Below are 17,029 nucleotides of genomic sequence, written 5' to 3'. Positions count from 1 at the left end.
TAACACCAGACGCTGAAGTCTGTAACAAACAACATGGTCCAAAGACTTGGGAACAAAAGATAAGATACACTTGTTTGCCTGTGCGTGTGCTAACACTTGGTAGCGATGGGTGGGCAGGCCTTTTCGATTCAGTGCCGTGACAGTAGGAGCTCATTCCCGTCTAGCTCTCCATAGCCCTGTAAGGGTCTCTTGGTTGGGAATGAAGGGAGGAATTGTGGAATATTGTGGAATGGTGGAACAGTGGAAAGAGACAGGGGAGCGGTACGGCAGCTACTAGCATCGTCCAACTCCTCCTCCTGGAATGGCTGCTTCAACTTCATTCCATTTCTCTCTTCGAGACTACAAGTGTCTGTCTCGCTCTCCCACACACACACACAAACATGTCTGCACACACACACTTGTGGCCCTTCCGTGAGAGAGAGGTGCTGGTGACAGGTCAAGGGGCTAGTGTGGGGGAGATGGGGGGCTGTCTAGTAGGCCTGTCCCGTCTCCACCTGGAGCAGTCCCAGGATGGCTGAGTGGTCTCCCAGCTTCATTCTTCTCTGGGTGGACAGGCTCACGTTCTTCACCAGGTAGTCCACAGCAGCTGCAGATGGAAGCACAGGACAAATACACACATACTTTTCACTGTGGTGAATAGACACCATATCAAAGAATGACTACAATCAATCAAGCATTCAAACAAATTGTATTTTATAGCGATTTTACAAATACTTTTGGCACATGTATTTAACAGTAACCTGGGGCTTCATCTGGCTCCCCGCTTGCAATTTGTTTCTCTACTCCTTGCTACCTACCCATGTGTGTGTATGTGTGTGTGTGTTACAGAAACAAACATTTGTGTGTGTGGATGTGTGTGTGTCCCATTCAAAACACACATCCTGTTCCACATGGCCACAGTGTGACTAACGAACTAATCCAGCCCCTAGTCAGCCAACCAGTCAACCACCAGATTGACTGACTATTACTAGATCTTTATCAAGAGCATGTGTGTGCTCTCACCTGCGGGCAGACACTGAGTCATGGGGTCAATCCAACCCCCTACCCCAAACGACCTACTTCCCGCCGTGACAACCCAGGGGCTGGGTATTGATCTAGCTCACACCTCACAGTATTTTAATTTCCGCTACACAAGCTAAAGACATTAGGAGAGGCTGATTGGCTGGGGCAGAGGTGTAGCCAATGGGCCGCAGGGGCGGGGGGTCAGGGGGACAAGCAGAGGGTAGGCTGGGGCAAGACTAAAGGCGTCAGCATGCTTCAGTTCGGCCGAACCGAACAAGTGTGCTCGCATGCTCCCTAAAAAGACGTTCACTTGAAAAACTGGAAAAAAAGGGGGAAAGCGGCAATATTACCCCGTGACAGTAGAGGGCGATGCGCTGGTAATAACCATCTACGGCCAAACAAGGAAGTGATGACACACCCAAACAAGGAAGACACGTGCGGGAGAATAAAATAGTGTACACAGAGAGACACTCCAGAAAATATGGCGCCGGAGGAGATGGCTACCGTTTTACGGGCTCCTAACCAATTGTGCTATTTTGTGTGTTTTTTCACGTTGTTTGTAACTTATTTTGTACATAATGTTTCTGCCACAGTCTCTTATGACCAAAAAGAGCTTCTGGATATCAGAACAGAGATTACTCACCTCGAACTGGACTAAGATTTTTTCTTTAATGAGTTGGATTTACTGCTGATACTGGACCAGGCCCAAATCCCCGTCATTCGCCTGAAGAAGAGACGGCGATACAGGGGACACATGTTCGGGTGCCTTGTGAGAATTCGTCGGCGAGTGGGTAACCCGCCTCTACCATCCGTCCTATTGGTCAACATGCAATCATTGGGGAATAAACTGGATGAGCTCAGTTTGAGACTATCCTACCAACGGGACATTAAAAACGGTAATATCTTATGTGGCTGAATGACGACATAGATAATATACAGTTGGCTGGGTTTTCCGTGCATCAGCAAGACAGAACAGCTGCCTCCGGTAAGACAAGGGGTGGTGGTCTCAGAAGCCATGGATTACAGGCAAAATCCGCACTGAGTTAAAGGGTAGAGTTGCCGCTTTCAAGGAGCGGGACTCTAACCCGGACGCTTGTAAGAACTCCCGCTATGCCCTCCGACGAACCATCAAACAGGCAAAGCATCAATACAGGACTAAGATTGAATCCTACTACACCGGCTCCAATGCTCGTTGGATGTGGCAGGGCTTGCAAACTATTACGGACTACAAAGGGAAGCCCAGCCATGAGCTGCCCAGTGACACGAGCCTACCAGATGAGCTAAATGACTTCTATGGGCTCTTTGAGGTCAAGCAACATTGAAACATGATGAGAGCATCAGCTGTTCCGGACGACTGTGTGATAACCTGCCTAAATAACTACCGACCTGTAGCACTCACATCTGCAGCCATGAAGTGCTTTGAAAGGCTGGTCATGGCTCACATCAACACCATCATCCTAGAAACACTAGACCCACTCCAATATGCATACCGCCTCAACAGATCCACAGATGACACAATCTCAATTGCACTCCACACTGCCCTTTCCCACCTGGACAAAAGAAAAACCTACGTGAGAATGCTGTTCATTGACAACAGCTCAGCGTTCAACACCATAGTGCCCTCAAAGCTCATCACTAAACTAAGGACCCTGGGATTAAACACCTCCCTCTGCAACTGGATCCTGGACTTCCTGACGGGCCGCCCCCAGGTGGTAAGGGTAGGTAACAACACATCTGCCACACTGATCCACAACACAGGGGCCCCTCAGGGGTGCATGCCTAGTCCCCTTCTGTACTCCCTGTTCACCCATGACTGTGTGGCCAAGCACGACTCCAACACCATCATTAAGTTTGCCAACGACACCGACAACGATGAGACAGCCTATAGGGAGGAGGTCAGAGACCTGGCAGTATGGTGCCAGGACAACAACCTCTCCCTCAACGTGATCAAGACAAAGGAGATGATTGTGGACTACAGGAAAAGGATGGCCGAGCATGCCCCCATTCTCATCGACAGTGCTGTAGTGGAGCAGGTTGAGAGCTTCAAGTTACTTGGTGTCCACATCACCAACAAACTATCATGGTCCAAACACACCAAGACAGTCTTGAAGAGGGCAGGACAAAGCCTATTCCCCCTAAGGAGGCTGAAAAGATTTGGCATGGGTCCTCGGATCCTCAAACAGTTCTATAGCAGCACCATCAAGAGCATCCTGACTGGTTGCATCACTGCCTGGTATAGCAACTGCTTGGCCTCCGACCGCAAGGCACTACAGAGGGTAGTGCGTTCGGCCCAGTACAAAACCAGGGCCAAGCTTCCTGCCATACAGGACCTCTATACCAGGCAGTGTCAGAGGAAGGCCTAAAAATTGCCAAAAATTCCAGCCACCCTAGTCATAGACTGTTCTCTCTGCTACCGCATGGCAAGCGGTACCGGAGCGCCAAGTCTAGGTGCAAAAGGCTTCTTAACAGCTTCTACCCCCAAGTCATAAGACTGATGAACAGCTAATCAAATGCCTTGACTATTTGCATTGACCCCCCCACCCCTTTTTTTTACGCTGCTGCTACTCGCTGTTTATTATCTATGCATAGTCACTTTACCCCTACCTACAGTACATGTACATATTACCTCAATTACCTCGACTAACCTGTACCCGCGGACATTGAATCGGTACCGGTACCCCCTGTATATAGCCTTGTTATTGTTATTTTATTGTTACTCTTTACATTTTTTAATGTAGTTTATTTAGTCAATATTTTCTTAACTTTTATTTTCCTTAAAAATGTATTGTTGGTAAAGGGCTTGTAAGTAAGCATTTCACAGTAAGGTCTACACCTGTTTTCAGCGCATGTGACAAATAAAATGTTATTTGATTTGACTGGAACACTAGCTAGCAAGCTTAAGATAGAAGGGGGTGTGTCATAAAGAAAAAATGGCATCCCTTGAGAAGGCAAGAACGAGATATACAGTGTGGGAAAAAAGTATTAGATCCCCTGCTGATTTTGTACGTTTGCCCACTGACAAAGAAATGATCAGTCTATAATTTTAATGGTAGGTTTATTTGAACAGTGAGAGTGTCACGCCCTGGCTCTGGGGACACTTGTATGTTGAGCCAGGGTGTGAGTTTCCATTTGTTTTTCTAGTAGTTGTATTTCTATGTTGGCCAGAGTGGTTCCCAATCAGAGGCAACGAGTGTCAGCTGTTGCTGGTTGTCTCTGATTGGGAACCATATTTAGACAGGCTGTTTTCCCACAGTGGTTGTGGGATCTTGTTCCAGTGTGGTTTGTGTTAGACCGTGGACGTCACGTTATCGTTTGTTGTTTTGTTCGTGTGATCATTGAATAAATAAGTATGTTTGCATTCAACGCTGCGCCTTGGTCCTCCTCCTTCGACGATCGTGACAGAGAGACAGAATAACAACAAAACAATCCAGAAAAACACATGTCAAAAATGTTATAAATTGATTTGCATTTTAATTAGGGAAATAAGTATTTGACCCCCTCTCAATCAGAAAGATTTCTGGCTCCCAGGTGTCTATTATACAGGTAACGAGCTGAGATTAGAAGCACACTCTTAAAGGGAGTGCTCCTAATCTCAGCTTGTTACCTGTATATAAGACACCTGTCCACAGAAGCAATCAATCAATCAGATTCCAAACTCTCCACCATGGCCAAGACCAAAGAGCTCTCCAAGGATGTCAGGGACAAGATTGTAGACCTAGGCTGGAATGGGCTACAAGACCAACGCCACGCAGCTTGGTGAGAAGGTGACAACAGTTGGTGCGATTATTCGCAAATGGAAGAAACACAAAATAACTATCAATCTCCCTCGGCCTGGGGCTCCATGCAAAATCTCACCTCGTGGAGTTGCAATGATCATGAGAATGGTGAGGAATCAGCCCAGAACTACACGAGAGGATCTTGTCAATGATCTCAAGGCAGCTGGGACCATAGTCACCAATAAAACAATTGGTAACACACTACGCCGTGAAGGACTGAAATCCTGCAGCGACCGCAAGGTCCCCCTGCTCAAGAAAGCACATATACAGGCTCGATTGAAGTTTGCCAATGAACATCTGAATGATTCAGAGGAGAACTGGGTGAAAGTGTTGTGGTCAGATGAGACCAAAATCGAGCTCTTTGGCATCAACTCAACTCGCAGTGTTTGGAGGAGGAGGAATGCTGCCTATGACCCCAAGAACACCATCCCCACCGTCAAACATGGAGGTGGAAACATTATGCTTTGGGGGTGTTTTTCTGCTAAGGGGACAGGACAACTTCACCGCATCAAAGGGACGAGGGACGGGGCAATGTACCGTCAAATCTTGGGTGAGAACCTCCTTCCCTCAGCCAGGGCATTGAAAATGGGTCGTGGATGGGTATTCCAGCATGACAATGACCCAAAACACATGGCCAAGGCAACAAAGGAGTGGCTCAAGAAGAAGCACATTAAGGTCCTGAAGTGGCCTAGCCAGTCTCCAGACCTTAATCCCATAGAAAATCTGTGGAGGGAGCTGAAGGTTCGAGTTGCCAAACGTCAGCCTCGAAACCTTAATGACTTGGAGAAGATCTGCAAAGAGGAGTGGGACAAAATCCCTCCTGAGATGTGTGTAAACCTGGTGGCCGACTACAATAAACGTCTGACCTCTGTGATTGCCAACAAGGGTTTTGCCACCAAGTACTAAGTCATGTTTTGCAGAGGGGTCAAATACGTATTTCCCTCATTATAATGCAAATCAATTGATAACATTTTTGACATGCGTTTTTCTGGATTTTTTTGTTGTTATTCTGTCTCTCACTGTTCAGATAAACCTACCATTAAAATTATAGACTGATCATGTCTTTGTCAGTGAGCAAATGTACAAAATCAGCAGGGGATCAAATACTTAATTCCCTCACTGTATGTTAGGAGAATTACAATATTATAATAAGGAGACATACTTGGAATACAAAGGAGAAATGTAGGGGTAAAGAGAGGCAGAGGAGGTTGAAGAGAGAGATGGAGGAAGAGGGTGAGCTTGAGTCAGGTAAAAATGGCGGAGAAAAGGGAGATGGTTTGTCGAAAAATAATGGTAGAAAGTGTAAGCAGAGTGAGCCGTACGCCGGATCGGGGTCTGGAGGAGAAATGGAAGTGAATGTGGATGAATTATCGAAGGTAGCAGGTGTGGTGAAGTCCTCAAAGCTTGAGGCTTGCATCGATGGCCACGATAAAGATGAGTCTGTGACGGTAGGAGTGACATTTTTGGCTTATCCATTTGTGTTTTCAGGGCAGGTGAAAAAGGAGTTGGGGCTGTGGAATCGGTGAAGGTAACCCGAAGTGGTCTTGTTTGTGTTTCTGCTGGTCAGAGGGTGCAGGCGCTTTGCGCCAAACGAATTGGCACAAGAGAGGTGACTTGTTTTGCTCTCAAGAAAAGGGCGCCATTGAAAGGAGTGATTACTGGGGTAGCGGTAAATGTGAAAGTGTACCAACTGAAGGGAAATAATCCTGGTGTTTGTGATGCTCATTGTTTGGTGCGAAGTAGTCAGGGTGGTGTGAGTGGTGAAACAGAAGTCTGTTCTTTTGAGTTTTGATGTTGAGTCTCTGCCCGACAAAGGGATGATAGGATATTTCAATTATCCCGTATGAGCTTATGTGTCGAATACATTACGTTGTTACAGGTGTCAAGCTTATGGGCATGTGGCAGCAGTGTGTAGGAGGGAAGTTCCTAGGTGTGAGAAGTGTGCAGAAAGGCATGAGACAAAGGAATGTATAGCATTGGGGAAAGAAGCGGTATGTGTTAACTCTAGGGGTGCACATGGGGCTGGGGCTGAGATATGTCCGGTGCGACAGAGGCAGGTTGAGGTTACCAGGGTTAGAGTAGAGCAGAGGGTGTCGTATGCTGAGGCAGGGAAGAAAGTTGAGGAAGATGGGTCAAGAGGGAGGGATCTTGAGAGGATTTGTGTGAGTTGTAAATCTGTATCATTACAGAGGGATAGGCCAACGAGTGATATATGCTTCAGTAAAATTGGCTTTTTAGCGTTCATAGCAATGGTTATCAACTGTACTGCAGGGATAGAATGTAAGTCGCAGAAAATAGAAGTTATGGTGGCAGCTGCAGAGAAGTATTTGGGTGTACGAGATTTGACGTCAGAAAAGTTACAGGTTGTGTTGAGTGGCCTGAGGCAGGACTAGATAGGTTTAAATAGTGGAGTAGGGTGGTGGGTTTTTAATGAGTGTAGGGTTAGATGGTAGAGTATTTGTTGATATTTTTGTCCTTTTTTAAAGCAAAGTATAAGGGAGTTATACTCCAGTCTAGTAGGTGGCGGTATATGCAACATTTATTGGATACCAACCGCCGTTAAACCACATCAAAGAAGAAGACACTTGACTGGCGAGAAAATTGAATTTGTGCAAATTGCCCGGGATCTACTAGATTTGATGTACCTAGCAACACATCCTGTATAATAAGCAACATACATAGACAGAGAAGATGCCCGCTAAAGGTTCACAATGGTGGATGTAGGGGCATACGGCCGAGAGAGTGGTGGAGTGTTTCAAGATAGTTATTTTGGGTCAAAACTGCTGCAGAAGACCATCGATTTACCAGCTGTCCTTCCTGCCAGGTACCATAATGCCAAATCCTCATGTTTTCCTGGGAGATGCAGCTTTCCCCCTACATGAGAACCTCATGCGCCCTTATCCAGGTATGTTGATAATAGAATCTTGGAATTAATTTAACTTTTTCTGTTTCTAATTTCCCTAGTTACTGCATACATGTATGTACCTCTGCACCTCTATATGAGAAGTACCATTTTATCAAGGCTTTTGGAATATGGTTCCTGGAAAATGGTAAGTATATATATATATATATATATATAAAACACAATACCAGTCAAAAGTTTGGACACACCTACTCATTCAAGGGTTTTTCTTTATTTTTACTATTTTCTAAATTGTAGAATAATAGTGAAGACATCAAAACTATGAAACAACACATATGGAATCATGTTGAAACCAAGAAAGTGTTAAACAAATCAAAATATATGTTATATTTGAGATTCTTCAAAGTAGCCACCCTTGGCCTTGATGACAGCTTTGCACACTTTTTTTTCTCCTCTCAACCAGCTTCATGAGGTAGTCACCTGGAATGCATTTCAATTAACAGGTGTGCCTTGTTAAAAGTTAATTTGTGGAATTTCTATCTTTCTTAACTTTGAAAGTTTCCTCAAGTGCAGTCGCAAAAACCATCAAGCGCTATGATGAAACTGGCTCTCATGAGGACCGCCACAGGAATGGTGCAGAGGATAAGTTCATTAGAGTTACCAGCCTCAGAAATCGGCAATTAACTTCACAGAGTTCAAGTAATAGACACATCTGAACATCAACTGTTCAGAGGAGACTGCGTGAATCAGGCCTTTGTGTTCGAATTGCTGCAAAGAAACCTATACTAAAGGACACCAATAAGAAGAAGATACTTGCTTGGGCCAAGAAACACGAGCAATGGACATTAGACAGGTGGAAATCTGTCCTTTGGTCTGATGAGTCCAAATTTGAGATTTTTGGTTCCAACTGCCGTGTTTTTGTGAGATGCAGAGTAGGTGAATGGATGATCTCTGCATGTGTGCTTCCCACCGTGAAGCATGGAGGAGGAGGTGTGATGGTGTGGGGGTGCTTTGCTGGTGACACTGTCTGTGATTTATTTAGAATTCAAGGCACACTTAACCAGCATGGCTACCACAGCATTCTGCAGCGATACGCCATCCCAAAACCAGATGCTGTCTCTCTCTTATTATTATTATTATTATTATTATTATCCCATTTGGTTTGCGCTTAGTGGGACTATCATTTGTTTTTCAACAGGACAATGACCCAAAACACACCTCCAGGCTGTGTAAGGGCTATTTGACCAAGAAGGAGAGTGATGGAGTCCTGCATCAGATGACCTGGCCTCCACAATCACCCAACCTCAACCCAATTGAGATGGTTTGGGATGACTTGGACCGCAGAGTCCAACTCAGCAGTGCTGAGCATATTTGGAAACTCCTTCAAGACTGTTGGAAAAGCATTCCAGGTGACTACCTCATGAAGCTGGTTGAGAGAATGCCAAAAGTGTGCAAAGCTGTCATCAAGGCAAAGGGTGGCTACTTTGAAGAATCTAAAAGATAAAATATATTTTGATTTGTTTAACACTTTTTTGGTTACTACACGATTCCATATGTGTTATTTCATAGTATTGATGTCTTCACTATTATTTTACAATGTTGAAAATAATAAAAATAAAGAAAAACCCTTGAATGAGCAGGTGTGTCCAAACATTTGACTGGTACTGTATATATATATATTAAATTATCTTGTTACCTTTCATTCACAGGTGACCATCTCAATAAACCTGGGCGTACTTGGAACTACCATCACTCGTTGGCGAGTCAGAGATTGAATTCGGCATCATGGCTGCAAGGGTTATGATTCTTGGACGCACAGACTCAGTTCTTTGTGTGCACTGTTTGTAGTAATTTAGATTATATTGAACTACACTACAAGTAGAAAGCCTGTAAGATCTGTGGCACACAGCTCTTCTGTATGTTGTCAGCGCTTGATGTTCAAATAGAATACATTGAAACACCTTATATTAAGATGAAGAAATGCCAACAGAGCTTTTTCAGCACACAAATAAACCTTTATTCTTGCTTCTGAAAGTAAACCACAATACAAACGTGTCTGCTGAGAACAGACTTGTAAACATGTGTCTATGGAATAGAATTTAAGTGTCAGTGTAGTTACAAATATTTCTGAATATAAATATTTCTGAACAATAGTACAACAGCGTCTGCTGTGAACAGACATGTAACACTTTTCTCCCTTCTCACACCCCTGCTACTACTGCTGCTGCTCTGTGGCATCGGTGAGGAGCAAGCCAGTGGAGTAGGTCTTGGAGGTGGGCCCAGGATAGATCTTCCCAGGTCCTGCATGGAGATTGTTTCTAATTCTACACTGCAACTCAGTGCGGGAGATTGGCTGGGGGCCCATCACCAGTCAGTACTTAGGGCAGAGGTAGTGCTTGGGGCAGTGCTGGAGCGCAGAGAACAAAACCAGGTGCTGTCTCCATTCACTGGTGTTTGTGCCTTGAAAATAAAAAGTAGAGGGATATTTAGGCCACATATTCAAAACATTAATGAACATCAAATATCATTAACCGAGACTACAACATACTATATAATGTTGCAAACATTTGAGCAGAATTGAGTGGTTGCCTGGCCTAGCTACTCAAACATTTGCAACATTTTGACTAGCTGGACCTGGCTACCAAACTTTGACTTTGGTGTTACCAATGTGGGAAGCTTATGATTTCCTTTCTATGTCAAAATAATGTTTGATCAAAAGTTGTAAAGATCTTTAGTTTAGTTGGTTGGCTTGCTTGCTTGCTTTCCCTGCACGAGTACGCTGCTAGGCTAGCTAGCCACTAGCCAGCCAAGTAGCTAGCGCTAGCTGGCTAGCTATTGTTAGCAAAACATGGCTACTCTTTTCGTCGACTACAATAGAAAATACAACATACCCCATCCTTTGGTGAAGACGGCATGTTGCTTTCAGTCTTCCCATGCTACACATGCCGAACAAGCCTGCAGCAACATTTCTGGAGTAGCCTTTCCACTGGCATCTCCACTGCGGACCTTATTTATTTTCTTTGCCTTGACGAACTTGTCGCAAACCCTACCCCACATTTTCAAACAAGTGGTTGGACCCCAGCGTCTCTGCAATTTCCCTTCATGAATTGACATTTACCTGCTGGTCTTTATATAATGCATGGCTAGAATCGTACTGGTAGTATTGTACATCCTCGGTCAATCGATGCTCGAAGTTGTCGTTCGCCATGTTGAATCCACACGGAGTTTCGGGCTGAATAGACATGAAGCAGAAACTCACGTCACCAATCACGGATGAAGGGGCATAGACTTCGGCGTCCGAACTTTGGCTGGCCCTTGAGAAAAAAATGTGCGTGCCCGAACAGCCGACAAAATCCTAACCGAACTCCAAAACGAACAAAACGTCATAATATATGCACAAACTGTACCGAACTGTTTCGGTTGGGAAGCATGCGGCTGCCTTAAGGAAGCTCTCCATTTAACCCTACCTCGAAGTGATGGGCCAAATAGGGAACACCATTATGGAACGTTCAGGTAGAAATAGATTGTGTTGATTTTTCTGCAATATCATGGCATTTCAATCTGCAACGTTAAGAAGGTTAACACATACAGCCTCCTGAATGTGTCTTTGGCCTACTCTGGAGCAAACAAACGTATCTCTGGATGCATAGAGGTGAAAATGGAGTAAACTTAATTCTTGAGGTTCTCTGAAACATAAATCTCTTGCCATGGGAGAGTTTTCAATGGAAACAGTAAAATAAACAGTCATGTCTCCATCTGTCCATCTATCATGTGCGTGCCTCAAGTGGCTCTTGGAGATTGTGTCCAATACAAATGACTTATATTTGGAGGAAATGTGTCACAGCCGAATAGAGAAGCCAACCGAAGCCTGGTTTATAGAGCCTTCGACATAGCACAGACAGCCAGGCTGCTGAAGGTGGATATTAGCACACTGGCATTATGACTTATTGGAAATTCTTACCTTCTTTTTATAAATGTGTCTGTCGCTCTTTTTGATACCCCTTCTTTTGTAAAAACAGGAGGAATTGGAGGGTGTATGACAGGAGAGATGCACAGTTTTTGTGTGTGTGTGTGTGTGTGTGTGTTCGCACCAGTGGAGGATCCTCAGAGGAGAAAGGGGAGGACCATCCTTCTCAGTGAATTTCAGAAAATGTTTAATAGTGATACAATAAAAAAGTGATCCTTTTTAGATTCAACTGTACTAAATATACAGTTGAAGTCAGAAGTTTACATACACTTAGGTTGGAGTCATTAAAACTCGTTTTTCAACCACTCCACACATTTCTTGTTAACAACCTATAGTTTTGGCAAGTCGGTTAGGACATCTACTTTGTGCATGACAGAAGTAATTTTTCCAACAATTGTTTACAGACAGATTATTTCACTTATAATTCACTGTATCACAATTCCAGTGGGTAAGAAGTTTACATACACTAAGTTGACTGTGCCTTTAAACTGCTTGGAATATACCAGAAAATGATGTCATGGCTTATTAAAGCTTCTGGTAGGCTAATTGACATAATTTGAGTCAATTGGAGGTGTACCTGTGGATGTATTTCAAGGCCTACCTTCAAACTCAGTGCCTCTTTGCTTGACATCATGGGAAAATCAAAAGAAATCAGCCAAGACCTCAGAATATTTTTTTGTAGACCTCCACAAGTCTGGTTCATCCTTGGGAGCAATTTCCAAACGCCTGAAGGTACCACGTTCATCTGTACAAACAATAGTACGCAAGTATAAACACCATGGGACCTCGCAGCCATCATACTGCTCAGGAAGGAGACGCGTTCTGTCTCCTAGAGATTAACGTACTTTGGTGCGAAATGTGCAAATCAATCCCAGAACAACAGCAAATTACCTTGTGAAGATGCTGGAGGAAACAGGTACAAAAGTATCTATATCCACAGTAAAACGAGTCCTATATCGACATAACCTGAAAGGCCGCTCAGCAAGGAAGAAGCCATTGCTCCAAAACCGCCATAAAAAAGCCAGACTACGGTTTGCAACTGCACATGGGGACAAAGATCGTACTTTTTGGGGAAATGTCCTCTGGTCTGATTAATCAAAAAAATAACTGTTTGGCCATAATAACCATCGTTATGTTTGGTGGAAAAATGGGGTGCTTGCAAGCCAAAGAACCCCATCCCAACCGTGAAGCACAGGGGTGGCAGCATCATGCTGTGGGGGTGCTTTGCTGCAGGAGGGACTGGTGCACTTCACAAAATAGATGGCATCATGAGGAAGGAAAATTATGTGGATATATTGAAGCAACATCTCAAGATATCAGTCAGGAAGTTAAAGCTTGGTCGCAAATGGGTCTTCAAAATTGACAATGACCCCAAGCATACTTCCAAAGTTGTGGCAAAATGGCTTAATGACAACAAAGTCAGGGTATTGGAGTGGCCATCACAAAGCCCTGACCTCAATCCTATAGTACATTTGTGGGCAGAACTGAAATAGCATGTGCGAGCAAGGAGGAAAAAATCCTGACTCAGTTACACCAGCTCTGTCAGGAGGAATGTGCCAAAATTCACCCAACATACTGTGGGAAGCTTGTGGAAGGCTACCCGAAATGTTTGACCCAAGTTAAACAATTTAAAGGCAATGCTACCAAATACTAATTGAGTGTACGTAAACTTCTGACCCACTGGGAATGTGATGAAAGAAATAAAAGCTGAAATAAATAATTCTCTCTACTATTATTCTGACATTTCACATTCTTAAAAGAAAGTGGTGGTCCTAACTGACCTAAGACTGGGAATTTTTACTAGGATTAAATGTCAGGAATTGTGAAAAACTGAGTTTAAATGTATTTGGCTATGGTGTATATAAACTTCCGACTTCAACTGTATTCACTTCACTAAAAGCATTAGCTACAGCTAGCTAGCACTGCAGTGCATAAAATGTGGTGAGTAGTTGACTCAAAGAGAGAGAAAGACAATAGTAGAAGGATGAGCGAGAGAGTGAGAGAGATAGTTATATTTTGTAGTATTAAATTTTTTTCACTTTCACTTACCTAGCTAGCGTATACAGCTAGCTAGTTTAGCCTATTCAAACACCCGGCTCAAACAGAGAGGAATGCTATGTTAGCTAGCTGGCTATGGCTATCCAACACTGGAACTTTTCCAAGTCTAGGTACGTTTTTGGTTTGATTAATTTATTGCCACCGGGGCCTGCTAAACTTCTTGCTGTACACTGTACTGCATGATTGTAGTGGGTTTATGAATGCGTTAGTTCTAGTAGCTAGCTATGTTGACTATGCCGTTAGGTGACAACGATGTAGGCTGTGTATAGCGGTTAGCGGTTAGGGCATCAAGGTTTGGCTTGGAAAGGTTTTTTCGCCTGGTCACAGACAGCTGTTGTATTGTGCACTGAAGTCCACAAGCAAAGGGAAAAGGTGAGAGGAGGAGAGCGCGTAGATGTGAGAAGGAATTATACAACGAGTAAATGATCATGCTGTTTGTATGTGGCTGCTATGAAAGTGAACTGTGTTTCCAGTGATCATGGGTGTATTCATTCCGCCGATTCTGTTGAAACATGTTTTTTAAACGGAAGCAAATGGAACGAAATGGGGATAAACATACCTGAATTTGTCCAATAGAAACTGTCGTTTGCAACTGTTGGACTAATGATTACACCCTAGATCAACTAGATGCAGGCAAGAGTGTGCAAGACGCTATTGACTGTGTCACTGTCTGGATTACTCACATTTTTCTCTCAACCTGTTGTAGCAACCTCATGATGGGTATAGGGAAAATTTGAGCATCATGTAGTAGCCTAAAGCTATCGATGTTACATTGAGGTTTGTGAATGGAATATGAATGACAGTCATCCAATATGCTGTAATAGAAATAAGACCATGCTCATTTAAAAAAATGGTCCTCCCTCATTGTATACGGCACCGACTGACACTGGTTCGCGTATGTGTTACTGTAGACCGTGCCAGACTACTGTCAGGTGTGCTGACAGGGGCTGACGGTAAGTAGCACACGTGTTGTTAGCGTGTCAGTTAGTCTGTTAGCAGGGTGGAGAAAGGAAGCTGTCAGGAGCAGCGGTGGAATGGTAGGAGAGGCACACCTGTGGGCGGGGAGGTTGTCTCCCGACCTGTCAGTCACCATGAAGCCTGGGGAGGGTGCTGTGTGTGTCTGGGACAGGGGGGTAGGGGACATTTAACTCCACACCCTCAAAGGGAAGCTCTTTATTCCTGTCAACCAGGCTATATGTCTTAAATAAATCCCAGTCAAACACACACACACACACTCCAAGCCTCTTCCATGGGGTGGGTGTGCACCCACGGAGACGTACACAGACACACACACACACACACATACACACCTAGCCATTATATTGGCAGAAGACTAACGCTGTCAGGCACTTCATGTCCTGCACTAGAACAGAAGAGGAGATGGTGTCTCTCAAACGATATGTATCCTAAAGCATTGTCTTTACCCCTAGTAACCCACTACTCACTCTGTCCGTATTGGCTGTACTGGTAGCCGGTCGTGACGGGGTCCACACTGTAGCTGCTCGTGCTGTAGGTGGGCGTGTAGTAGGAATGGGAGGAGGCCATGCTGTCCACAGTCTTGATGGACTGGTCTGAGGAGCGCTGGCTGCAGCTGGCCGAGATGGAGTTGGATGACTCTAGGCTACCGTGGAGGGGCGAGATGGAGAAGTCATGCTGAGTCTGCGAGGGCACACTGTTGAGGTTACTTTTGATGCTCATCACCTGAAGGGAGGGATGAAAGGAGGGCGGGAAGGAAAAGAGAGGGGGGAGAGGGGAAGCTCAGTTTATGTGCTGTGGATCAATGGTATAAAGTATATACTGAACAAAAATATAAACGCAACATGCAACAATTTCTAAGATTTACCTGAGTTAAGGAAATCGGTCAATTTAAATAAATTAATAATTTGTGACTGTGCCAGCTAGTGACCACTCTGTAGAGCTGCCTCCAGGGCAAGGTTCATGATAATAAATGCCAACCTGCACCAGACTCAGAAGAAGATGAAAAAATGTGGTTTTCTGCAATGGCTTTATGTGATAGCTAGCAACTTGTAAACAATTACCTATTGTTATATGGGTACTATTTTAATAGCAATGTTGAATAATACAAGATTGGGTGTCAAGCCACAATTATATTATGACTGTACCCACTGGGCACAGACATCAATTCAACATCTATTCCACATTGGTTCAACGTAATTTTATTGAAATGACCCTGGAAACAACGTTGATTCAACCAGTATGTGCCCAGTGGGAAGCCTCCGGTTTTAATTCCAAAAAGTTTCTTATGATGATATTTATTAGGCGTTGCCTTAGGTCGCTAGCTAGATACAGTATCTTCAACATTGCTTGGTTGTTTGGATGACCTAGCTGCTGGGTTGCAGGCATAGGGTCTCTAAATTGGGTTGTTTTCTTTAAAAAGAGCCAGGTTGGGTTGTTGATGCTGGGTTATTGATGCTGGGTTATTAAGATATGACCCAGCTGGTCAGATCAGAAGACTGGAAGCGTGGCTTAGTAGGGGTGTGGCTTTCAGATTGTTATTTTTGCCTAACAGTGAGAGTAAGTGTAATTCCTGTTCATTCATTCTGTTGTATTGTCATCACATGTTAAGGTTGAACACTGACAGTTTTGTAGATTCAATGAGGCTTACAGAGTTGTATGAGTTCTTCAAGAGGCTATGCAAATCCTAATTTTTGAATAGATACCACTTTATTCCTATATGTAATCAGTAATATTAATATTACATTAGAATATGTAAAATGCACATTTGTAGTGTACAAACTTAATATGAGGAACAGGAATAATGTTTACTCTCACGGGTGGCCAAAGATAACTATCTGAAAGCCACAACGCTAATAAGCCACGCCTGCAATCTTCTGAAAGGCTGCCGCTGCTACAATATATTATTAAAAAGGTTCAAAATGTAACCCCTCCATCACAAAACGGTTCCTGTTTGAACCTTTACACAGGCATCCCAGTATCAGTGTATGAGAGTCAATATGTGATGCTTTTGTGAAAAGATATGCATCATGTCACAGAGGTTGCTCAGAGAACCTTTTTCAGAGGGGTACCTCGAGGAACCTTTTTGAACTGAAAAGGTTCCCCCACAGTGGCAATCTTTTGAACCCCAAAAAGTTCTTAGAGGCTCCTTTACTTCTAAGAGAGTATAAAAGTAGTGCACCATATAGGGAATAGGGTGTCATTTCGAACAGAGCCATGGTGATCAACATAGTGAAATTGAGAATATGTGTATTTGTATTTATTAAGGATCCCCATTAGCTGTACTCTTCCTGGGGTCCTGCAATTATAATGGTCAGCTGAGAGAAGCAACATGCTGTGCATCAGGAACATTAAATATTGTGAATTAATGAGAATGGTTCCAGCACT

At 43.9% G+C, this 17,029-nt stretch overlaps 1 protein-coding gene across 1 annotated transcript in view; it reads right to left on the bottom strand.

Annotated features, from left to right (window-relative positions):
* Positions 1-470: 470 nt before the first annotated feature.
* LOC311149995 (paired box protein Pax-7-like) overlaps positions 471-17,029 on the bottom strand; it is a gene marked incomplete at both ends in the record, with an annotated part of 204,542 nt that continues 187,983 nt past the window's right edge. The window contains 2 exons of the mRNA XM_084187229.1: positions 471-586; positions 15,112-15,367. Of these exons, the coding sequence (XP_084043355.1) occupies positions 471-586; positions 15,112-15,367 (372 nt within the window). The remainder of the gene's footprint in view (positions 587-15,111; positions 15,368-17,029) is intronic.

Source organism: Coregonus lavaretus (genome assembly GCF_964263955.1).
Source record: "Coregonus lavaretus genome assembly, chromosome: 22".
NCBI lineage: Eukaryota > Metazoa > Chordata > Actinopteri > Salmoniformes > Salmonidae > Coregonus > Coregonus lavaretus.
This window is presented reverse-complemented; position numbering and strand designations above follow the sequence as displayed.